General features: G+C 46.1%; 1 protein-coding gene across 2 annotated transcripts in view; it reads left to right on the top strand.

The window, feature by feature from the left end:
• Positions 1–9,195: 9,195 nt before the first annotated feature.
• DSCC1 (DNA replication and sister chromatid cohesion 1) overlaps positions 9,196–24,979 on the top strand; it is a 332,122-nt gene continuing 316,338 nt past the window's right edge. For both annotated transcript variants that reach the window (XM_069621553.1, XM_069621554.1), the window contains exons 1-2: positions 9,196–9,559; positions 22,227–22,395. In XM_069621553.1, the coding sequence (XP_069477654.1) occupies positions 9,384–9,559; positions 22,227–22,395 (345 nt within the window). In that variant the 5' untranslated portion in view covers positions 9,196–9,383. The remainder of the gene's footprint in view (positions 9,560–22,226; positions 22,396–24,979) is intronic.

The following is a 24,979-nucleotide window of genomic DNA, read 5'->3' as shown; positions in this document are numbered from 1 at the left end:
AAAGGAACCGCAAGGACTATCTCTACCGTTTTGGGGTCCTAGAAAAGCCTGGGATCTCAGCTTCCAAATGAAAGTTATTGCAAGTCTCTAGCCCAAACGGTTGCGGAGATATGAGTAATTTAGTAAAGGTCGTTTTTGGTTTTGTAAATTTTAAACGCACACTTTTTCAAAATGACAAGTGACAAATTTTTTTGCAGCTAGAATGACAGGTGACAGCTAGGAGGCAGTTCTACTTAGGTTAAATAGATTGAATTAGATGAATTTAAACTAAGAGATGTGTTCTGAGTTTTGCTAAGTACTCACAAGAGATTTTGAACAGGAAAGCGACTTGGTCACGGACTTCAGTCTGGTCAGGTCTTTCCGGGTTCTGCTCACAGCGCCTGGCCTCTGGAACTGCTCACAGGGGTCTGGTCTCTGCTAGGCACCGGTTCTTTGGGTCTCTCTGCTCTGGATAGATTGAAGTCTCTAGTTTGGCTTTCTGGAGTTTGATGGAGGTAAGTATGGATTTTTCCGGCAGAGCTTTCAGCGGCAGATGAAAAATGAATCTCTCTATCTGTCCTGTCTGTCTGCTTTTATCCGTTTCTTGAGAATGGGTGTGTGTGTTACATCACTAGACTCGCCCCTCTCAATCGTCATTGGTCCAGCTTTCATCCCTTACTTGATTGGGGGAATGAAATGAAGTGTCATCATGATGAGGTCTGTTTATGATACAGAGAACCCACCCCTGTCAACTTTACACACAATCTATATCTGACCTAAAAACATATTTGCACAGGTACACATTTGTTTAAAATTACATATACATGGTGTGGCTGAATTTAGCCATGTCTATGTCCAAATCTGCTCATTCTCGGAGCTTGCATTCAAAGAGTGTACATAATTGACTTTTTAACTGCTTTTCCAATTTCCGACATGGACCCAACTTTACATACATGTGTGCAGGGGGTAGGGACATTAACTGATGAAGTTTCAGATTTATAACATGCACACATTTAGAGTAATATCCACTTTTCCGCTAAAACCCCCCTGAACATACCACCGGTTCCTACCACGTCTTAAACTGTGGGCAGAAAAATCACAAGAATTATGGTATCATTTATAAAATTTTCACATGTCCGCTCTATGAATTATCCCCCTTTTTATAAAACCATATCCTTGCTGCAGGGGTGTGTCTTTTCAGGTCACATGGTACAGAAACCAGTCTTTCCAGTTTCTGCCAAGCCAGCTTGCTTCTCACAGGCAGTGCTCCTCCCAGCTTCTCCAGGAGGAAGCCACTTTTTACGACGTCTGTAATAAAAAACCTTTGCCTGAGTGGAGAGGGCTTTGTTCACTCTCTGGCAGAGCACAGGAAATTCAATTATCAGATAGATGGCATATCCTTAGCCTGGGCAGCAAAAGGAAGGTTGGCCTGGGAACACAGTGGTGACTCAAGTTTCACTGCTGATGGGTAGTTGCTAGGCAAAATCAAGTTCCTTAAGCCAGACCTTCAGCTAACTTTTTGTTGCTTTTAAAATAACTTGTAATTTTACACATGCAGCTAGAATGCTGATTCTAAGTGCAAAACTATGACATTTCAACAGTTACAAAGGCATGTGACACCAAACATAGGTCACTCATTTAATTTAACATTTTCGATTTTGGTGGTTTTAAATCCAGTTGTAGTTAGGCTTAAGCTGCTGACTCCATAGCATTTTTGTTATAAGCATTGTTTTTGGGCTCTTCATTTCCCAGATTTTGTAGGCACACAAAACTCCATTCTGCCAAATGTCTGCTGGTGTTCAGTGAATATTTTGCACATGTTGCAAGGTTTGAAATAGGCATTTTGCTTGCCTTCAGAAAAACACACAGAGTGGTTTTAAAACGCCGGCTTTTGGATAGTGGTGAGTACTGGTACTGCACTCATTTTTGGGATTTAAGAAATGAATTCCCCACACTTCTAGGTTGCATTTGGCAATCAGCATTGCCATTCCCAATGGTTTCAGACTACTGTGCGGGTAGTCCAATGGTGGTTTTAAAGCGCTTTGAAGCTAACCGGCGCTACTGTTTTTCCTTTGGCAACCCATTTCCCTCATGGCAACCCGGCCTTTCATTCTCGCACTGGTGGGTGGCAAGTGAGGCAACCATTTTGGTGGGCGCACAAACTGCGCAGCTTTCCTGGATTTCAGCGCACATGTGGGTTTTCCGCCATCTTGAATTTTCTAAGCCCACAGCACCAAATGTTGTAGCAGGGTAGCTTAAACGTGGGTCAGGACACCCTACAGTGGCTAGAGGACAATAACCTTGCCGACGGTGGGGATAACCCAGGAGAGGAAGACTGAACCCCGGGGGAGGAAAACTGGACCCCAGGGACCCTCCGCACCACCCACACATGAAGCAAAAACAGCCGAACCCAAGAAGGTAATCCAACTAACAGTATATCGTATGGAAACGACCCTCGTTCGGCCTCGCCGCCTCACAGCAGCCCCACCCCCAGCGGAAGATCCAACCGGGCTAGTTCAATCTTTTTTGCCCGACCCAACTCGCGCCCGATTCCCGGATGGGCTTAGACGGCGCGGGAGCGCCTGAGCACCGCGACAGAGTTGTAGTCGCTGGGCGCACCAGTTTGAGTTATGTTATTAGTTTAGTTAGTTTCGTAGTCTTCGTCCCATTGATGCTTGAAAATATCGAGATGGTCACAAGATATGCTCCAGGAATTGACGAATCAGAGGTCCATCGCCTACAGCCTACCAACCACGCTTTGATGCCGCACCAGGCCACCGTAATTGCCCCTCACGCCAAACCCAGAACACTGAACCAATGGCATCACAACTCAAAGTGATGACATGGAACGTAAGGGGAATGGGCTCGTACCTCAGGAGGAACCGCATACAGTCTTATCTGAGGAGGAAGAAAGTCTCGATTGCGATGTTACAGGAGACGCACCTTACCGAGGACGCTCTGTCCAAATTGGCAGACCGATGGGAAGGGACAGTGAGGGGATCCCCATACTCCAAATACGCAAGGGGTGTGCTAATATGGATAAACCCGAATGTGCCTTTCCAGTTACAAGGATGTGAATCTGATAAGGACGGAAGATACGTAATAATGTGGGGAACTATAGAACAGACCCCGATCTGCTTGGCTAACACATACTTCCCACAACATGGAATCCCGTCTTACCTCAGTACACTGAGTCCCAAGCTGGCACATCACCGAGGCCGAACCTTCATATGGGGAGGAGATTTTAATTGTGTCATGGATACAACTATGGACAGATCACTCCCCCCCCCCCAATCAAGCAATCCCGCAACCCGTACCATGGCGGAGACACTGGACCAACTCAATCTAGTGGACATCTGGAGGATACAACACCCAGCTGACAGGATCTACTCGCATTACTCAGCCCCACACAGCGTCTACACAAGAATAGATTATTTGTTCATTGATCGGGACCAGGTCCCGCTGGCGATAGCCACAGAGAACCTGGGGAGATCTATCTCCGATCACTCTCCGTTAACCATGCAATGGAGGCAGAGGGGACCCAGACCCCCGATCCCCATGTGGAGAATGCCTTCCGCGACATTAGAGGACTCACAGTTCAGAGAGGACCTTGCTGAGAGACTAGAGGAGTACATCGAAATCAACAAAGGATCCGTGTCCACTTGGAGCACACTGTGGGAAGCCATGAAGGTGGTTACCAGAGGAGAAATCATATCAAGAGCTGGTGGCACCCGCAGGCAACTAAAGACGTCACTTGAGGCCCAAGAATCAGAGATCACTCGTCTAGAATCCACTCCTGACGCCTCCCCAGTGGTCAAAACGAAACTGAAAGCAGCCCGAGAAAAATGTCAGCTCTCCTGGGATAGGCTGGAAAAATTCGACTTTGCCACGTACATCGCTCGATCCCACAGGGAATCAGACAAACCTGGTAGGCTGTTGGCCTGGCTGTGCAGAAGAGAGCACCCTAAACACCTACCAACGGAAATAATAGACACGGAAGGTGCATCCCACAGGACACAGATGGGGATCAACAAAGCATTTGCTGAGTTCTACTCAAAACTATACGCTCATGAAGCCCAGATCCCCACCACAGAAATATTAGATACCCTGGAAGAGATTGGCCTACCCCAAATATCCAGCGAACAGAGAACTGAACTGGACATGGAAATCACACTCGACGATGTAAGATGGGCCATCAGGTCGCTCGCTACCTGCAAGACCCCTGGCAGCGACGGACTCACACCGGAATTTTATAAAGCATACGAGCCCATCCTCACCCCCATCCTACACGAAGTCTACCAGGAAGCTTACGCAAATGGGATCCTCCCCAACACCATGAGAGAAACTATAATCATCCCCATGCTCAAGCCCCACAAACCGCCCACTGATTGCGACTCATATCGACCCTTGGCCATGCTCAACTACGATAGCAAGATCCTCACCTCAATACTGGCCAGCAGACTTGCTAGAGTGGTAGGGTCTATAATTCACGAAGATCAGAACGGATTTGTTCCAGGGCGCAAAACCACAGCTAATTTGAGGAGGCTGCAACACATCATGGCCGAAACTCACGATTCTGAGGAAAACCTAGCGATATTGTCGCTTGACGCCATTAAGGCCTTCGACTCCATCTACTGGGAGTGGCTGGTGGAGGCCTTGCGGGCTTTTGGCTTCGGAAATGGCTTCATCAGATGGGTCCAGGTTCTCTACAACTCCCCAGTGGCCAGGGTCAAGACAGGCGGAATAGTCTCAGAACCTTGGGAAATACAGAGGGGCACGAGACAAGGATGCCCACTTTCGCCCATGCTGTACATATTGGGACTGGAACCGATTGCCATATACTTCCGTCAACAGCTCTTCGACGCCGGCATCAAGGTGGGCAACGTTTATAACATAATATCATTGTACGCAGATGACGTTCTCCTGTATTTAAAAGATCCCGAGATCAATGCACCGACAACACTGGAGGTACTCGACAACTACGCGAGATACTCTGGAATCCAATTTAGCAGACACAAATCCTCAGCATTCCCCCTGGCCAGATTGAGAGACGTTTTAGCAGAAGACCTCCCAAGTATAGGGATAAAATGGCAACCCGAGAAGTTCAGGTACTTGGGGATCGAAGTCAGCCACACCCCACAGCTCACACATGAGCACAACACATAAGTCGCTGTCACCAACCTCCGGCGATCTATAAAATTCTGGTCCAAACTCCCACTGGCAATGGTGGGGAGAGCGGCGATTGTCAAGATGATAATCCTCCCCCGATTCTTGTATTTCTTTGTGAACATTTGCCACCACGTACGGCCTCCCTTCTTCAAGAAATTGGAGGCCATCATTAAGGACTTTTTGTGGGGACCCCACAGGCACAAACTGTCACTAGCTACACTAACCCTGCTGCATAAAGAAGGTGGAATAAAACTTCCAGATCTCCAGCTCTATTACCTGGCTGCCCAGCTCAGTCACATCACGAGGTGGCTGTCAGACGAACCTTCAGCTGAACTGGGGCTACTGAAGCAACCTCACACCAACTTAATTCCCAAGGAAACCCTATGGCACCCCCTTTGCCGCTCCTCGGAAACCCCTTTAGTTGTGGGGCTTGGCAGACAGATATGGGCCAGGACTTGCTACATTAGGAAGGTGCAACACCCGTACTCTCCAGACCATCCCATGATGGCAGATGTGTACAAAACGGAGGCAGACCTTACCATAGCAAGGAGGTGGGAGGAAGCTGCAATATATACATGGGGAGACGTGTTTGAAGATGGAGTGTTCAGGGACTTTGAATCGATACAAGATATCGAAGGACTACCCAAAGGCCAGTTCCTCTGGTACCATAGGCTCAAACAAACCGCCAAGAAGCAGTGGCACTCCTGGCCAGAGGAACCTACCTCTGACCCTCTACTACAGGAAATGTATGACCTCTCCGATGGTTGGAGACCGGTCTCCAGGTTGTACAACAAGCTCATCGATAAACCTAACCCTAAGGGAGCGGCGCTGAGGGCAAAATGGGAAGCGGACCTCGTAGCCCCACTCACTGATAAAGAATGGGAAAGAGCATTAATATTCCCCAAGAAAGTGTCAAGAAACTCCAGATTTGGCCAAATACAGCTGAATGTCCTTTACCGAACCTACATGACTCCCCACAGAGTTGCCTCGTTCAACGCGAAGGTCCCACCGGTGTGCCCATGGTGCGGGAACGACAGGGCAGACATGATTCACATGTTCTGGACCTGCACTAAAGCGATGACACTCTGGTCAAAAGCCAAGCAGTCCTGTAGAGACGCCGGAATGGAGAGATATGAATGGTCACCCGGAGAATGCCTACTGGGTACATACCCCAGACCAAGCAAATTCAAACACCTTGTGAAGCTAATGGACATTTCATGTATACTTGTTAAAAGGACCATAGCGATGGCCTGGAAGACAACCGCAGGCCCCAGGCACGAACGTTGGTTAAACGAAATGGCGAGATGGACAGCTGCAGAAACCAGAGCCTGGCAGGAAGGAACTACATCCAGTGGGGACGCCACAAGCGGCACCCTGGTCGCCTGGAAGGCTCTTCTGATGGACATGCACTTCGCGCGGACCATAAGCCCCCCTGAACACTTGTAGTGTCTTGTAGTAACAGGTTCCTATCAACACTATGCAGATGTCCCCTGGAACTGTTCCCCTCCACTCCCTGAGAAGTCATACCCTGAACTGAATCACCATCTCGAACCTCACATGTTACATCACACGAAGACTACTGTTGTTTAAGTTGTTTTTCCTTTTGTTTACTTTAATCCATAAGTTTGTATTATCTCACTTTTATCATAAAACCAATAAAATACTTTGGAAAAAAAAAAAATGGTATGCGGACGATCTTGTGTTGGTATCAAAAACTTCAAGTGGTTTACGCAATCTTCTGTCAGCTCTATGCTCTTATTTCAAAGAAAATGAATTGGTAGTAAACACGAGTAAAACACAAATTGTCGCGTATGTCCCTAAAGGCTCACGCAAACACTTAATGAAGTGGCAGATAGAGGGGACTCCCTTAAAGACGGTACCAAATTATGTTTATTTGGGCCTTATCTTTGAGGGCAGCCCAACGTTAGACTTACATCTAAATAAAATTAAGCAGAAGTTAACCACAGCAATCTGTCAGACACGAGTAATCACTTCTAAATATGGTAAATTTTCCATCAAAGCTGCCATTACTTATTGGGACCAAAACGTTGTAGCAACCATCCTTTATGGTCTGGAAACACTAATTGTCCCCTTAGGGTTTCTGAATCTATTAGAAGCCAAGTTTTGGCGTGCAATTTTAAATTTACCTCAATGTATTCCTGGTGTGTTAATAAGATATGAATTGGGAATAATATGTGCCTTATTTCGCAAATGTCTATTATCTACAAATGGTAACTCCACATTATCCACCATTTCAAGCTATCTGCTCAATTCTACAGAAATATTTCCGAAATACTGGTCTACGAAAATATTAACAATCATGGTGCATGCCGACATTTCACTTGAACTACTTATTGCTCATCCAGAGCAAGCGAAGAAGAAGGTGTATATGATGGACTGGATTGACACCAGAACTCAGTGTCTAACCTATAAAGACTTTGATTCTACAATCTTTGGCCCAAAACGTTTTAAAAACATTGCGTCTTACTTATGCTTAGCACCATCTGCTGCTTTAAGAACTGCCATTCTTCGTTTGAGGTTTAACATCTGGCCCACCCGTGAGGTTAAAACAAGAAGGAAACAAATCTCCTCTGACCTTAACTGGTGTTGGTTCTGTAAAAATGTTATGATTGTAGAATCTCTTCAACACTTAATATTGGAATGTCCGGCACTTAGTACTTTAAGAAAATTGCACTTTGTTAATCATTTTGCATACTTTGCACAACTTGATCCAAAAAATAGATGGGTCGCTTTGGCAGCCACTGAATGTATGAGTATAAGAATTGCAACGATTAATTTTTTACAGGCCTTGAACCTAGAATGATGATGACTGTACAGTATGTTATGAATTTATATGGTTTTCTTAACTAGATTTTATGCTTATGAATTTTTCTAATCTGTATAAATTGAAAAAGTTGATGTAATTTCAACTATATTCAATAAATAATAAAAAAAAAATGATCCTTTCATAATTAACTTTACACTATATACATCATCATAGAAATACATTGAGCAAGAAGCGGCTGGCTTTAGTTTTATTCTCCACATCCTGCATGCAAAGTCACAACAGCATCATGCAGATGAATGTGAGCCTAACAAATCCCCCTTCGGTAAAGCCATAGTTATTATTTCATAAAACCAGCTGCATTATGCACCTTTCTCCCTGCTGATCACTCCCCCTTTTTCTTCCTGCACTTATCAGACCTACCCTGTCTGCTGCCTTAAACCTAGCACTTGCAAATTGCTGGCTGCACTACCAGTTTGTTGCCTTTATTTATTTATTGATATTTATCTGTTTCTCCTCTGCTTCGCACTTACCACTTCTCCCCCTTCCATGCACTTTTCCGCACTTTCCACTTCTCCCCCCTTCCATGCACTTTTCCCCTCCCCCTCTCCCATGCACTTGCTTGTTCTCAATGTCACTGGGCCTAGTAAGATACCTGTTTTGTTCTCCCCTGTTCCCATCCCTTGCCTTGTCACACTCAGCGTGATAGAAATAAAATATCAATATCCCTCCCATGCACATTTTAAAAGTCCCTGCTAATAGTCCCTCTTCCCTCCCATCGGTGCCTAATGGCTCACATTCTAATGCTCTGCTGGCCGGAGCTCCTTGAGGCATTGTCATGGCAGTGGGACACCTCTCCCGTTCAGAACGGGCAAGATGTCAACGGGAGAGGTGTCCAACTAAAGTCCCTTCAAGATCTCAAAACAGCCTGTGCTGGGGCAGCATGCCCCTCCGCCCGCTCGTTACGCCACTACGCGATGCCCTAGCTCTCCCTCCAAACCAAGATGTCCACATACTTATACATTAACATCCCACCACCTCTTCATCAATCAACATAAGATTCCCGTCCAAACTACCCTGGTTTATTCATTAGTCCCGTATGATCAAGTACATATTAACCCCACCATCCATTGCCCCGTCCACTGTTCGTTTATTGGCAACGAACAGATGAAGAAAAAGTTCAAATATAATAGAAAATTCCACTCCTAGTACAGCTAGGTGTGTGAGAAAAGATAACGAGACCACAGTGGGACGCTGCGTGCATAGCAGTGACGCAACGTCGCCAAAGTCACGTGACACAGAGGAGGCGGCGGCGCGCTGTATGATCTGTTTCTGGAATGGAAACTACATACACAGTACCTACCGCACGCGCATACTTGTTTTACAGTAGCGTAGCACTTGCGCTTCTGACGTTTACTTCGGTGTGTAAACAAAGAGTACCACGTTTGCAATGAGCCGCCGAAGCCGTGTAGAAGTGGACGCCACGCTACTGGTGGCCAAATTGGTGCCGGAGGAGTTGCTAGGCACCGTGCACTGTCTGCAGTTCAGCCCAAGTGTCGTCTCTGGGGAGTACAGCTTATTGGAGCTGGACCCTGCGCTGTGCGAGCGGGTGCAGAGCGGCCACAGGTGCAGTATTTCCGCCACCCTTGTTCGTAAAAAGTAGTTACGCCCAAGAGGTTGGCACATTCCTCGGCTGTTCGTTTTTTTGCCAATGCTTTAAGTGGGGCGAGGGTTGGAGGGGGTGGTATATAAAAGGCTCGCGGTATTACACTAGTGGGAGGATTGGGAGTTGTAGAGATTGAATGCTTGGTTTGAGTAATCTGGTTTTTACTGCTTGGCATGCCGTTCAATGAATATGACAGCTGTGCATGTTGACATACGAAACAATACTCCTGTTATTTCACGTGTCTTGTCTTTTGGACAAAATACAATAAAGGAGGGAGGGCCTCATTCTGGGTGCCCCAATGTGAAGTCCCAAAATAGTGAGTCGGTTTGGTTCCCTTGCACCTGGCTGATGGTCTAGGGTACCTGGTGATGGCTAGGTATGCCAACCGCAATCACCCGGCTGCACTGCGAGGCTGTTCTTGCCATCACGTACAGGTGTCCTGGTCTTGCTCCCCTCTCTCTCTCTCTTTCTCTCTGCTGGATGGACATCACTGGAGTCTGGAGCACTGCTGCTTAGTAGTCAAGTTGTGGGTTCTCTACTGTGTATGTGGGGTGTTCAACACGGGCTCACTTCGTATTTTCTTTTAATTAAGCGTTTAGTTTATTACAAACTTTTGCTATTCCTTACATTCCATTTGCAAAGAGAACACTTACCAAAAAAAAAGAAGACTTCACGTCATCAATAAACTCGTTAGTCTGTGCATCCTTGACTTGATGGAATTTCCATAGGTAGGGTCCCTACCTATGGAAATTCCATCAAGTCAAACAGAGCAACGAGCCCAGTTTTTAGAACTAGGAGGTTTCTTTGAATTTCTTACAGAAAATCAGCTCCAGGAACTTTACCAAGGACCGAGATAGGCCGACATGAGTCCCCAACCCCTTCAGGATCTCCCACCAGGAAGCTGCATCTGTTCTGAAATTGTTTCTTACCTTTATACAAGAAAAGTGTTCTCTCCTCAATTCCGGGCAGAAAAGGATACAATGTTTTGGTGATTCTGTTTGAACATTAGATGGGCTCTATTCTGTGTGGAGAATGTTCAGTCGGAATCTGTGTATCTGGCATTCAGGAATTTCTTCAAGTACTGAGGAGTTATGTTTGATAAGCCAGTAAGCACTCTTGATAGGGTGTGAATCCGCAAGCATGCTCTTTTGGCTTCAGTTTTGTTCCAGTCAGCTGCCCACAAGGCCCTCTTGACCAGTAGTTTCTTTCATCCTTATGTCAAATTGCGGCGGGCACTCGGGAGTATTCAATTTGCCAAAGATCGTCAATGCTTTCCAGGCGATTCTCACGTGTAGTAATAATAGGCCTGATTCATGTCTGATGATCGCCAAAGGATTCGCATTTGGTAGTTTTAGAATCCTTTTTCAGACTCTACTCTCCAATCTCTCCCAGGTATGCCATGGCAATTCCAGGCCAGCCTCTACCGTGTAGGTCAAGGTTGGAGCGACCTTCTGATTGAAAAAATTAATGACCAAGAAGTATTGAAAACTTGCTGTATTTCCTCCCGATCACCATGCACTTGGCTGTTAGCTGCTTTATTTTCATATTCAGACTGGCTATCCATGGCTTCTCACCTCCACTCGTGCTAATCATGATACCTAAGTATTTTGTTGGTTGCTGCAGCTGGTGTTATTTGGTTGTTACCCAGTCTCCAGCATGTTGTTCTTTCTCTTCCATCTTGCTATTTCCAGAATTTCTGTTTTTGCTGTGTTAATCTTTAAACCATTCTGATCAACATACATCTGCTGCATGTTCAGCTTTCTCTGGAGTCCAATGGGAGTTCTGTCCCGGAGGACCAAGTCATCTGCATACAAGAGCCAATTAGCTGATGTTCCGTTGATCCTTGGTGGGCAGGATCTAGGAAGGTGTAGAATATCTTTTATGTCCGTGAATAATGTTATAGAGTATTGGTGCCATGGGGCAGTCCTGCTTCAGACCCCGGTGTGTTCAAATCTCCTTTGTCAGGTTCCCTGACTGATCGAGTCTAACCTGCAGAGCCGTCCCAGTATACAGGTTTTTAATTGCTGACACTAGATCCTTGGGGCATCCCATCAATGTCATTTTGGCCCATAATATTTCTCTGTTGATGCAATCGAAGGCCCATGTCTATGCATTCTATGTAGAGACTATCTTTCTCTTTCAACGTTTTTGTCTTAAGGAGACTAATGAGTAAGGGGTTCAGGCCACAGCCTACGTGGTTAACAAAGCCTGTTTGCCTTGGGTGTAAGACTCTGATTTCTTCACCCAGTCTTTCAGACGCATCAGCAGAGCTCCTGCGAAGATTTTTTCCCAGTACATCTAGAAGGGCAATCTGGTGGTAATTTCCTGTCTCCCTGTACGTAGTTGGGGACCACCACCGCTTGTTTCCAGGAGACTGGGACTCTTCTGCACTGGGCTATCTTTTTGAAAAGGGCGATACAAAAATCCGCCCAGGCCTCTGGAGCCTCTTTTCGCATGATATTCGTCATGCCATCTGGTCCAGGGGCTCAGGAGTTACTTGCCCTGGATATAATGTTTCAGATTTCGTCTTTCAAAGTGGATTGACCAGGGCTCTGCATGTTCTTTGCTGTGCAATTCCATTTTCTCTTCTGTCTTCAGGCGAAAGAGATTTTCGAAGTATTCGACCCACCCATTTTCGTGGATTGGGTTAAGTTGTAACACGCCATTATCTGATTCCCTGAAATTTAGCAGTTGCCATAAATGTCTACAGTTCTTCATATCAAAGGCCTGCATAATGCGTTCAGCGTCATTCTGATAGAGAATGGTTCTTTAGGAAAGGATCCAATTCCTGTGTTTCTGTTTCTTCTTTTTCACTGTTAGGCCCCTATATACCATTGGGAGGGCTTTTAGGCTTCTAAGGTCACATTGCAGGAGACGTTTTTGTTCTGCAATTTTTTTTACGTTGGCTACGTGCTTTGGCTTAAAGCAGGTTTTTGTTCCTTCTGTTTGATTCCTCCCTAAAGACAGCTAAACTGGGTTCATATTCGACCCCTCTACTACCTTTTGTTGCCAGTCTAGCAGTCTTTCCATGAGCTGGGGCACTGTCTCAGGAATAATACAGGGTCTGTTTCTGCCAGGTTCCACCATAAAGTTTGGATTCCAACGTTTCGGTTTCTTTCTTTCCTTCCATTCTTGAACAATTTCACACAGGATAATCCCAACAGATTGTGGTCGCTTTGATTCATAGGTATTACCCTCGGAGATGTTAACTTGTGGAAAGATGGGACCTGCAAAAAAGAAGTCATTCAATGTTGCACTTGATGGCCCTGAGTGCCAGGTTGTGGCTCCTGCTAGATCTCCCTTCACATGTCGGTTTACCATAGTATGTCCCTCAGGGCCGTTTCCTCCAGCCAATCCTGAAAGTGAATGATCTTTTTCAGTTTTGTCTCCCACGTCCCCTGTCTCTTCTCAAAGCAGTGCGTTGGCAGTCAATGGTTAGGTCACCACATATGATTAGCCATGGGTCATCTAGTTGAGTATACAACCGGTCTATCCAAGCCATTACACAATGAATGAGCAACCTTGGCTTTGGGATTCCAGTACAGGTTTAAGACGATTTCCCTTTTTATCAGAAGGGCAATCCAGTAGCTTGTGTTCTTATCTGAAAGAAAGGATTCGTGTGCATGACTCTTAGAACCTTGCCAATAGATTTTTGTTTATCGATGTCGGTAGACCTGAGCTTGGTCTTCCCAGTGTCCCTTTTTTTCGCTTTAAGTATTCTGTGAAACCGTCGAGCAAAGGGGTCTCCCTGAGCCACGATTCTTGCAAACAGATGATGTCCAGTTTATCCATTCTTGGATCTAGAGATCTGAACAAATGAGACAATCCTTTAGTGTTCCAGGATCTGATCTGCAGCCTTTATGGTCCTTTCCCGATCTCATTCTATTCTCTGGGGGCAGGAGCTAAGACTCTAGCAAGCCAATACCAGGTCTGTCACTGGTGTGTGGTCTGTACACCTGGGTCGGGTCCCACATGCGATTTCCTGATTCTTCCCACTTATGGTGATCCTCAGTGAATCTGGGCCATGAAGCACCACTGGCTTATCTCTTCCTTCCTGGTTTGCTTGCTCCCTCAGTTTCTATATAGTGACTTCTGTTCAGGTCACAAGCCCTCTCCCTTGGGGGACCCGGAAAGGTTTCCGGGCATCGATTAGTTGGTGACTTACATTCTTTCAAGTCGAAGCCAAAGGATCGCAGATCATCATTTGCGTTCACCATAAGAGCTGACGGGGCGGGGGAAGCCATGTGCAAACCCACCCACTCATTCGTTTTCCAGCTCGCTTGGGAAGTCCACTATCCTAATATCTTTGGATTCAATTACTCGAAGTTGTGGTACATGATGTAGTAGGCTCATTATGTTGATACGATTCAGTATTAGACCATTGTCAGCCTTCAGGACCCTCTCCGAGATCACCTTGCCGTTTTCTTGTGTGCTGTCTTGTTTCTTTGACAGTCTAGCCTCGGAGGGATGATTCAGGGATACTCCCCATGCCCGAATGTTATTTTGGTGGCCTCTGCCCTGGTCACAGGACTGTCTATCCTTACAGGACTGTTCGTTCATTCTGTCCAGCAAGAGGATGCTCTCTTCATCGATACATTAGCCTGTTTATCCTCTAGTGTTTCAAAGGTTATGTTTCTGTGGGCTGGATATGTTGTTTGGGGTTCCGGCCATTGTTTTCCTGGGCTTCCATGACTTAGATTTAAATTGACGTGGCTTCCTCCCCAGAGTCTTCTATCTCTTAATCCTCATATATGGACAACTGCAGCAAGGGATCTTCAATGTTTCCACGTTGATCCTCTCTTCCTGCATGGGCCATGACCTGAGTGCTTTTCCAAGTAGTTCCTGGTGTCGTTGCTTTAAAGGAAAGCCACTGTACAGGATCTCCTAAAGTCACTCCATGTGCTGGTTTTACTGAGACGGTTCTTGGGTTTCTAATGAAGCTCCTCGAACTGCCACCCCTTGTTTTTAGCGTTGGTGTGTTTTTAGGTTTTTTCAATGAATCATATGATGTCTTTACTTTTTGTTTTCATTGCGCTTGTGGTCTATTTTTACCTATCCCTGCTGAAAATGGGGAAGTGGTCCGTCTTCGTCGATATGTTTACAGCCAGTTCATCTGACCTACCCACCTCTACCGAGGATGTTCTCTGGTATTGCAGCCTGGTAGATCCGTTGGAAAACTCGGGTCAAGTTGGGTTTGAGCGTGTTTCTGACTCGGCCTGGGTTCTGCTGTGGTTCTGGTGTCACTACTGGAATAGACTTGTAGACAGTCCATGGTCTCCAAGCGGGACAGAGCTGCAATTCTGACCTCAAGCGACAATTAAGTTTGAGTGTGGGCCCGTGGAGGTGGGCTTGACGTCTGATCCATTTCCACTTGTTTGATCTTATGTTTTCTGCTTCCAGTGTTGCCTTCATTTTTCATTAGTCTTATGGTATCTCAGAAGCACTTTAGGAAGACCTTTTTGTCTTCTCTTGCTTCTTCAGTTAAATGAATGAGCGTTTTTAACATCATCCCCCTCTCTCATTTTCCCTCGTCCTTGTTTCTCTTGCCACTTTGATATGGGATTCGGTTAAAGATGAGTTTAGAGTGCATTGGGGCTTCGAGTAGTCGACTGTTCCTTAAAGTTGTTTAAGTTTTCATACAGTTTAAAAAAAAAAAAGGGACAAGGAGTGTTCGAGACCATTGATCAAATGGCGGCCTGGAGTTGAGCAGATTGAACGTCCCATCTGCCTTTCTCCAGTGCAATTTCCGAAACGTCTCTATCGCCGCTGTTTGTTGTCCGCTCCCCCATGTCTCTTAATACTTGGTAGCTTAACGGGTTCCAAGTTGTTTCCACATCCGAGTCTTCACCCGACTCTTCGCTCGAGCTTGATGGACGTGGTTGTTGCGACTCTTGCTCCCTAAGGAGCTTGATATATGATGGGTTGTTTCTAAGCGTGGACCCAGGGATCGAACTTCTGTTGCTCTGTGTTGCCTTGCTTCCAAGGCAAGCATGTTGCCGCTGGCTATCCTCCGTTCACATTGTTGGCCTCACTGAATATTATTTCTGCTGCTCTTGGTGATTTGGCCCTAGAATTCGGGGCAGCGTCGGTTTCTCGTGCACTTTTCTACTTTTTAAAAAAAAAAATATTTATTTATTTTTGTGGAAAGGGCAGGCCAGACTCGTTCTACTCCTACTTCCGCTATTGGCCTCTTTCCCCTCCTGTGGGATGTGGCCGTACTCAGTTGCAGAGTCAAGCTTGCTATATCCTTCACAAGACGGGCTGCCAATGCATTTTTCTTCTCCAGGATTGGGTCCTCCCCATGCCTGGTCCAGCCTTGGTTCAATATTTGAGCTTAAAGCTTCCACTGCAATAGACTTGTGGCTCTCTATTGAATCTTGACTACATCTGTTAACCATGGCTGGATTTTCAGGTCGTTGGGGATCAGCGTAATCTAGGCAATCGGTCGTTTCTCCTTGGGGGCTCCCCGTTGAACTGCCAGCCCCAGGAGGTTAGCACCCCATCTCTGCATCCTTCAATTTATTGATAATTTGCTCTGTCTCAAGGAGAGGTAGAGCAGGAAGGTCCATACTCACCAACAGATCGGCATCCAATAGATTGCGCCACTATTCATCCTTGGATGACTTCCCAATAGAGTTGACTATTTTATTGTCCTGCCTGCCTCTTTGTTCTTTGACAAAGTGGCTTGGTGTCCCTTGGTTTAAAGTGATATTTAATGTTCTTGTATTTGGATAGGGATTTGCTCCTTGATTTTAACGAGACACACTCTCCCCTTTACTCCGCTGCGACTTTCACCGTGGAGGAAGAAGCTGCTGCTTTTTCTTTCGCTATGGGGGCAGAGCCTGCAAGGGCTCCACTATTTTCGCCGATATGGGGTTTCTTTAAATGCAGCAGGGTTTCAGGGGGAGCCGTAACCTCCCTGAGCCATAATTCTGTTGCATGTCCCCCCTCTGAAAACATTTTGTGCTTGGTCTGAGGCTCACTTATGACCCCGCATTATATCCATGTCAAGAAGGTTGGGGTTGGTGAAAAGTTTTCTGGCACATTTATTTTGTTGCAGTGGAGTTTTCCCATTACTTATCCGCTGAGGCAGAGACTACCTCCTTAATCAGTGGTTTGCCAGAGACCTCTGTCGTATCAATTTCGGGATGACTGCAGGTGGCTAATTTTCCAGGAGAGTTTTGCAAATGGGGTCGGGATTTCTCATTATTCGTCCACTGGGGAGAAGACAGTGGGGCGAGTGGGGGATAGGAGGTTGCCCGTAACATATAATTACCACAGACGCCCCCAAGAGTAGATTCAAGCACCCTACTAGAGTGTGTTGGTAATGAGGGTGAGTTCGCAGACCTCTTTGCAACGATAGTGACTGGAAGTATAACAGCTCGAGCAGGAGGCAAACAAATTACACTGCTATCCCCCCCCCCCCCCCCCCACCCCCGCACTCCAGTTACCCCCGTTCATCAAGGATCTGGCTTGACTGCGGGTCCTCTGCAGTCCTTGCACCCCTCCAGTTTCGGAAACCTCCATGACCTGCTTGAACCCTCCGCAAACACTCTGCAACTCTCCGCATCGGGAGTGGAGTGTTTGAGGCAGATGCTCCTCCTTCAGGGGAAATGGAAAGCCGATTTCTGCAGCAGTCCTCAAGCAAAACACAGCATGGCCAAGCAGTCAAGCCAACACGGGCTCACTTCACAATGCTTTCAACTGGTTTCTTGTTTCCATGTTGAATCTCTCGAAAAGGGACAAAAAGAATGGCAAGCATCTTTTGAGGAGGTATGACATGAGAACAAGGTTCGCCGCTTAAAAATAGACTGGCAAAAGGGCGAGTAAAGGAATTGGGGCCCTCTCGACAGGCACTGTCCTCCCTCAGTGGTAGGACTGGCTGTGGAACTTTCAATGGTAGGCTCGGACCCCTGCTGACAGTGGTTGCGCTCCCTTTTTGAGAAGGCCCGAGTGTTGGCCTTGTCACACTTAGTTGAACACACATTTCCGTGACTGTTTCGACACCCACTCCCTACAAAGCCACTCTAAATGGAGCAACAGCTAGTGCCGTACAAGCTTCCCATACACTCTCTAAATTGGTGATAACAATTTTGCATTTGTATGCTATGAACCCTCAGGTATCTGAGCGCTGCTTATTAATACCCATGTGTGGTGCTCATTCATCGACCTTGGAAGGATGAAAGGCTGAATTCGGAAGGATGAAAGACTGAGTTTGGCCCTGCCGGGATTCGAACCTGAGTTAGCAAGCTCTGTGGGTGTCAAAGCCAGCGCTCTACTCCCAGTGCCACTTGCCCGGCACATAAGCACAGACAGCACTACAAGATGACCTCACTTAACCGAATAATAATTTGTTTTTTATATAACGGTTTAATGTAATGTACTTTACATAGGACATATTTACATACATTAAATGCATAGAATAGGTCCAGTGCAAGTACATCACCCACGTTGTAAAACTAGCAGTGCCAAGTCTGCTTCCTCGTAATGGCAATACACGCTTCGCTGGCACAGAACAGGCATGTCGCAGGCAGCAGGCATTGAAGGCCCCTTCCAACCAAACATGTATGGCTTCCTTCATCCTATACCGTGTCCAGCATAGGCAAACACAGTAAAAGATTCCCTCCTACAGCACACTGACAACAGCTATGAAGTTTCCTTCCCACAGTACGGGTGCATCTAGGCAGGACCAGTGCAACATGTCCTCCTACAATATAGGACTAGCACAGACCGCACCAGTAATTGTTTCTCTCCCTCATAAGTGGGTACATCAGTGAGCAGAACAAACTTCACTCCCATATAATCTGCAGAGCAGGGACCGCAAAGGCAGCAGTTGTGCAGTCCACCCTGCCATAGTATAAGTACAGCACATGCAACAGCAGTGCAGAAGTTCCATGCACATCACTTGTGCAGCATGGTTTGAATCTGTGCAAGCTTCCTTTCCACGGAGTGTGCACTGTACAGTACATGCTTCCCTCTAGAAATAGAAGCATTCATCTCCAAACCGGTCTACTGCAGATTTCAGTCGTACAAGCATCTCAAACAAAAAGTCCATCACTTGCGGCAGTGAAGACTTCATACCTATGCAACATGTACAACACGCCACAATGCATGCTTGCATTGGGCAAGCGTCCCAGCACAGGCAACAGTAGTTTAGGCTTCCCTTCCATAGAACAAGCACAGCTGTGGTGCAGGCTTCGTGATATTACAGGTACAGCATAGGCAGCAGCAGTTCAAGCATCCCTCCTGTTAAACAGGGACAACTTGTGCAGCACCAGTGCAGTGTTGCTAGCTTTGGAGAGCCATCCGGGCCTTCTACATGTTTGGTATGGTGCGATAGTTTCCTGATTGCTTTGTAACCTCCGCCCATACTTCAGTATTATAGGCATGCGAGTCTGTGACCAGTACCGTTGACGTGGACTTAGTTTTATTTGAACTTCTGACCTTTTTCTTGTACTACACAAGAAAACCCAGAGTGGGAGAGGAGAACTACATGAAAACCACGCTAATGACTCACAGGTTTTTTCTGGGTTTATGTGGATGAGTCCGATACCTCCTCCCTTTTTGTAAAAGCACTGTCACCATCTCCATCATTAATCTGACCCTTTTGCCCCATCCAACTGACACCCCTCTACCCCATCACTCTGTTTTTTGCCAGATTCTCTGGCCTTTCCTCATTGTTCTTCAAAAACAATCATAACTAGTTACTGCTGTTAAATATTTGAATGCTTCACACTCTGATGTTAAACTATTCCAAAATCAAGGTGCTCTTCTTCACTGCCAAAAAACGTTCTCTCATCTCCCTCCTCCTGCCTATCCAGTTTCCACTGGACACACTCCCCTGTTGCTCTTCAGCTATAACCGCTGCGGTTTTATATGATTCTTCCTACACCTTCTCTACTTTCATCTCCAAAACTGCAATGGCGACTTGCCGCAGTCTCCTAAATATTAGGAAAATTAGGCACCTGCTTCCTATCAAGACCGGCAAGCATCTCATAAGCACTTTTGTCTTCTCTAAACTGGACTACTGTATTAGGATCCTCTTTGGTCTCTCCAACAGCTTTCTGTCCTCTCGCCAAGATCATTAACCTCGCTACCAGGACTCTTTGAAATCCCTCACTTCACACCTACTTTCTCTTACAGTAACCAGGCTGGATGGCTGGCGATGCAGGTCTTTCCCTGGTTCACAAATCTATCCACTGTAAGACACCATCGTATCCCTCCACCTCTTTCCAACACTACAAGCTTTCTGGTAATCTCTGCTCTTCCTCCTCAACCACCCTTGTGGCACCTTGCCCTGCCTGGGCTTCCGATTGTTTCTGCTCTTTCCCTCTCTTCTTGATCCACTTGCATGGAGTTCTCTACCCCCGGACATCTGAGAAACAGTTCTCAATGACTTGTTGAAAACCAAATTGAAAGCTTACCTCCTTGCCTCAGTTACCCTCATAACCTACCTCTCATCTACCTTCAAGCTAATATGTTTCCCCCGCCTCTGTCACTCCCTTTCTATGCCTCCCCTCTAGCACTTCATCCATCAAGGTCACATCCCTAACATAGTTGGCTGTACCGCCTACCTGCACTCAAGTGTTTAATGCTGGTTGTCTTTAATCTCTTTTTTTATTTTATTGGGTATTTATAATGCCCCAATACAGCAAATTGTGTATCAAGGTGCCACAAGACAAAAGCAGGGGTGGGGGATGAAATAAAACAAAAACGTACCTACTGGGCCTTGTGTCATTCGGATCGTGCAAGTGTAGTAACTAGAAGTGCATGAGAGTGGGTGAGGTGAGGAGATGTGCCGGTCGGAGCAGAAAAACGCTAATGCTAAGGAGGTAAAGAAAGTGGAGGGGCCACTGGGCTAGGCAAGTGCTAAGGGAAGGCCAGGTGGGCGAGTGCCAGGGGAATGCAGGGAGTAAAGGTCCACATAAGTGCGAGGAGAGGACAGGACTGGTTGGGCCCAGTTGGGGTGCAGGCCCCGCCAGGTTAGTAAATCCATCCATGTATTTGCCACTGTTTAATATTGCGTTTACTCCCCACCACAACTTGATCAGCTCAAACCTGCCCCATTGTAAAAAAAAGCTCACTGGTTCCTGTCAAATCTCATATATTACTTAGTGTATATTCTTCTGTGATCAAAAGAGCATTGCACTTCCCTGTATATAAATAGGAAACAAAGTGTTACTTTTACTGTAATGAGTATAATTGTTATTGTTGTATGTTTGGTATGTGAAACACTTATGAACTATATAATACACATTGTTTTTGTGAAACCCTGTACTACCGCTGTTTGTTTCTTCAGCAATTAAAAGATTTTCCAATTACACAGCCCAGTAGTGCTGCTTGTTTAACTTTAAAAGAATGACACGTAGTGACAGACCTGCCAAATACAAACGTAAACCTGCAGGTTGCACACAGATCTATGAACCACCAAATCTAGATGTCCTATAAAATAAGTCTACTTCAATGACAGAGCTACATTTTTTTCTTTCGCATAACCTTAATATGCACATGAAGAAGTTGCTGAGTGAGAAAATCCCAAAGCTAGTAAAGCAGAGCACCCACTGCTGACTTGTCTTTCCCATCCCTACTTTAACTCACTCCCCACAAAGCTATACAGAAAGATCTCTCAAGTATTATCGTGGTTTGTGTGAAAGCATGCCATTTTGAATTCTACACTACTTGTTTATAATCGGATTTAAAGCGGTCTTGTAAAGAACTTCGCTGCAACAAAAGAGGAGGGATGCATATAGGCCAGAAGTAAAATCATCCTTGAACTCGGGGCTGGCAAGTGGCTCGTTGTGACAATTGGGTTTGTGTTTCATCCTTGAAGTCTGAGCCCAATCGAATGGAGTGGCGTAGGTTTAAGAATTGTTTAGGAGCTTTCTCTTTCTTAAGAGATGGAACTTCCTAAGCATCTTTTTGTGTATTAACACCACAAGTTCGAGGTATTGTTACTCTTGTTAAGTGCGCGGTTTACTTCGTAAGGGGTATCTTTGCACTGAGGAGCAACAACCTAACCTATTTAACCACGTTTAATTGTGTAAGTGCAAGGTTTTTGAAGTTTGTCTAGAAGTGTGCATGGTTGTTAATTTTTCCGAGTTTGTTTGGAATTGCTCTCGCTTATAATGGGGCAAGTGCTTGGTTCGAATATGAGCATCGTGTACACTTTTCAAGTTGGAATCCTAACTTTCCCGCTCATCCTACAGCCTTCCAAGGTTAATAGAGTACTGTAAAATTGTTATATATAACACTGATTATTACAGCGCTTTGAACAGTGAAGAATAGTATACGAAGCGCTGATCGCAAGGGCCCTTCACGCTATGGAGGACCCACCGGTGCTGCCGAGCCAGTCTGACTAAGGCCGAGAACTATGCTTGCCGGGGAACGTACGGGGTGGGTGACGGGGACTCTGGGTTACATGACCTGAGATACTATATGTAATGTCTTTGTATAATCTCTCCTGTGTGTCGATTGATAAATAAACACATTTTTTTAAAAAACTGGTAATTTTCTGTTGCCTAAATCTTGAAATCTGTACAAGACATAAACTGGATTCTCTAAGAGCCCAGGATTTTATTATAACGAATCTTGACATGGAATTTTGCTTCCTTTTTCCCCCTTCTTCAGTCTTGTCATCCGCGGTGACAAGAATGAGCATGCAGTGTTATGCAGTGATGATAAAACCTACGACTTGAAAATAGCTGACACTTCAAATCTACTGCTCTTTGTTCCTGGGTGCCGAACTCCGGAGCAGCTCGCTGCAGATCAGGAGACTCGAAACCTCATTCACGCGCAGGTAAATTCAGTTTTATTAAAAGCATAGTCTGAGTTCAACTTTTCTTTTCTAGCTCTGGCCAAGATGTCTTTTGCACCATTTTTAAGTGTACAGAGTGTCACTCCTGCTTATTTTTGTATTTGTATTTGTATTTGACTCATTTAGGCGGTATTGAAAGCTACTGGCTTAGAAAGATATGGGCTGTGGCATGCACACATTATTTTGTGCCCATTCGCAGCATGCCACATGCATGTCGCAGACGCAGTTGACTGCTTATATTTTGTACTGCAATGACACTGGGTTGTATTCTGCCTTCTCTTACCATAATGACATGGAATTATTCGCTGCTGTGCTGTTTTCTCCTCCTCCTGGGACTTAAGTCACTAGACCAAGTCAATAAGCCTGCAGTTTCTGCTACAAATATATATATTTTTTTCCACATGCAGGCAATTTGACTTGTAGTCTAGGTGTGCCCCCTGTGTACATTCCCCTCCGTCTTTCAGGAGGCTCCCACGTGCCTTTACCATTTTCCCTACTTCAGGATACCCCTTCTAGCTTGTCTATTCCTGCCCTAGGGAGTACCAAAAGATGTTTTCTTATTCAACTGACTCTCACAGGCCTTTGGTGACCTGGTGGGTTAGTCTGATTGACCCAGTGCCCTTTTTCTCCAGATGACGGACTCTCTACCTTTTCTGCACGCTCTCTTCCATACGCCTGCCTCCTCTATTGTATTCTCCATCCCCTCATTCTTCCCTTTCCCTTCTCTTTCACCCCTTCTGTTTCCAGCCGCGATCTTATCGGCTTCCCTGCAAATCCTATTCCTCCCAACAATACTCCTGCCTCTAGCCTCCTCCCTCACAAGTCTGTCTCCTTCTCATTGTTGCTTGCACTCGCCCCCACTACTTTTAACGGCCGTTCCTGCTCTCCCTCCAAAAGTACCTTCAGTCACTTTGGTCACTCGCACACAAACAGCAACATTGGTCTGTCCCAACACTTTACCATCGCTTTCTCCACATACTTCTAAAGTCTACTCTAAGTTCTGCTAGATGGATCAGTGGCTGGTAAAATAGCTCAGCGGGTTAAGCACTCGCTGCTGCAATCCGTTTGTGATCTGCAGGTCACTTGTACAAATCCTGGCACAGGCAACTTGGCCTTTCATCCTTCAGAGGTAGGATTAAATGAATACCAACTTCGGTTGGGAAGTAATTGTATGTAAAAGTTCTATGTACAGCACTTTGGCAAAAGCGTTATAATAATATCAAACCATCATCATTACACCCTCCTCTCTGGCCTCTTAGTCGTCTTCAAGCACAGCCACCTTTCACTGTCACCTGACTCTGCTGAAATTTTACAGACCTCTCCTTTCCTGCCTTGAATCTTCCCTCTAATCCCATTGTTTACACTAATCGGCTGCCACCAAGGCACAATCTCTGAGCTATCCCCTTTTGGGCCAGATCTTTCCCTGGAAGTCTAAATAAGTACCTGTAGCCCCGCACATTTTCAACCTATATCTTTGCCATTTGGTCACTGTGGTAGTTTATTCTGTGCATCTCCCCATTCACCCGGTAAGTCCGTGGTTCAAGTGTTTGACCGTGTTCCCAGGCCTCCCCTATTTTTAGGCAGTCTCTTGCTAGTTCCTTGACCGCTATAGCTGCTCCATTGTTCACCTGTACCCAGGCTGTGGTTTGTGGGGTAGATGTTGGGTCTCCCATTCTGCTTCCTGAATAGCAAAGCCTAGTGCGTTTCTATTTGAGCAACCGGTTCAGACTTCCTGCTCCAGGCTGAGCCTTGTATGTTTGGCCCACGTGCATTGAGGTACTTGTAGTTTCCCCCCCCCAACAGTACTGCTTCCCAGGAACTATTTCGCATCCCAGGTGTCTGAGGAGTCCAGTGCATTCTGGTTGATGAGATCTGGCCAGGACAGAAGCTGATTGGCTTTGGATCAGTGAAAGGAGCTCCAATGCCCATATATGGCTACAGGCATGCTGGGGATAGGGGACCCTGCCCCTACACCACCTCTGGGATAGGTCTAGCTCTGGTGTTGCCCCAGTAGTCCGCCTACCTCCCGGTTGAGGGGGGGACGTTGCTCCCATTCCCCCACCCCGTTGTACTGCTCACATCCTAATAGTGGGCAGCCCATGGAAGCTGCCTTTGTGCTCCGATGGGCTCCCGGGAGAAAGCTGGATGAAGCAAGGGATGCACCTGAAAGGAGTTGCTGCATCTCCACATCCCTGCACAGCTATCTGCTTGTGCTGTCGGTGGCAACATGAATATTGAGGCAAGTGGGCCTGAGTGCAGCAACTTTGGATTCTGCTTCTGAATCTGGGTGCTCTTTAGTGCTGGTCCACAGGAGAAAGAAGACATTCTTAAGAGAAGCTAACAATGGGGGAATAGTTCTACTTTGTTTTGATCTTCTCCCATGCAACTACTTTAAAGAGGCATGAGAGGTAGGAGGTGATGTTGCCTATGGGGCAGTACTTGAGCAATTATGGCTATCTTTGTAAATGGGGCTTGTACCTATTAGCTCAGCATTTGATGGCAATCCCTGGGGATGGAGCAAGCTTCTGTGCATTTGATGACCATCTTTGACAGTGGTGCAAGTACT

Source organism: Ambystoma mexicanum, chromosome 5q (assembly GCF_040938575.1).
Source record: "Ambystoma mexicanum isolate Mex_15411 chromosome 5q, UKY_AmexF1_1, whole genome shotgun sequence".
NCBI classification, from domain to species: domain Eukaryota; kingdom Metazoa; phylum Chordata; class Amphibia; order Caudata; family Ambystomatidae; genus Ambystoma; species Ambystoma mexicanum.
The sequence above is the reverse complement of the archived record's forward strand: the minus strand, read 5'-3'. Positions and strand labels throughout refer to the sequence as shown.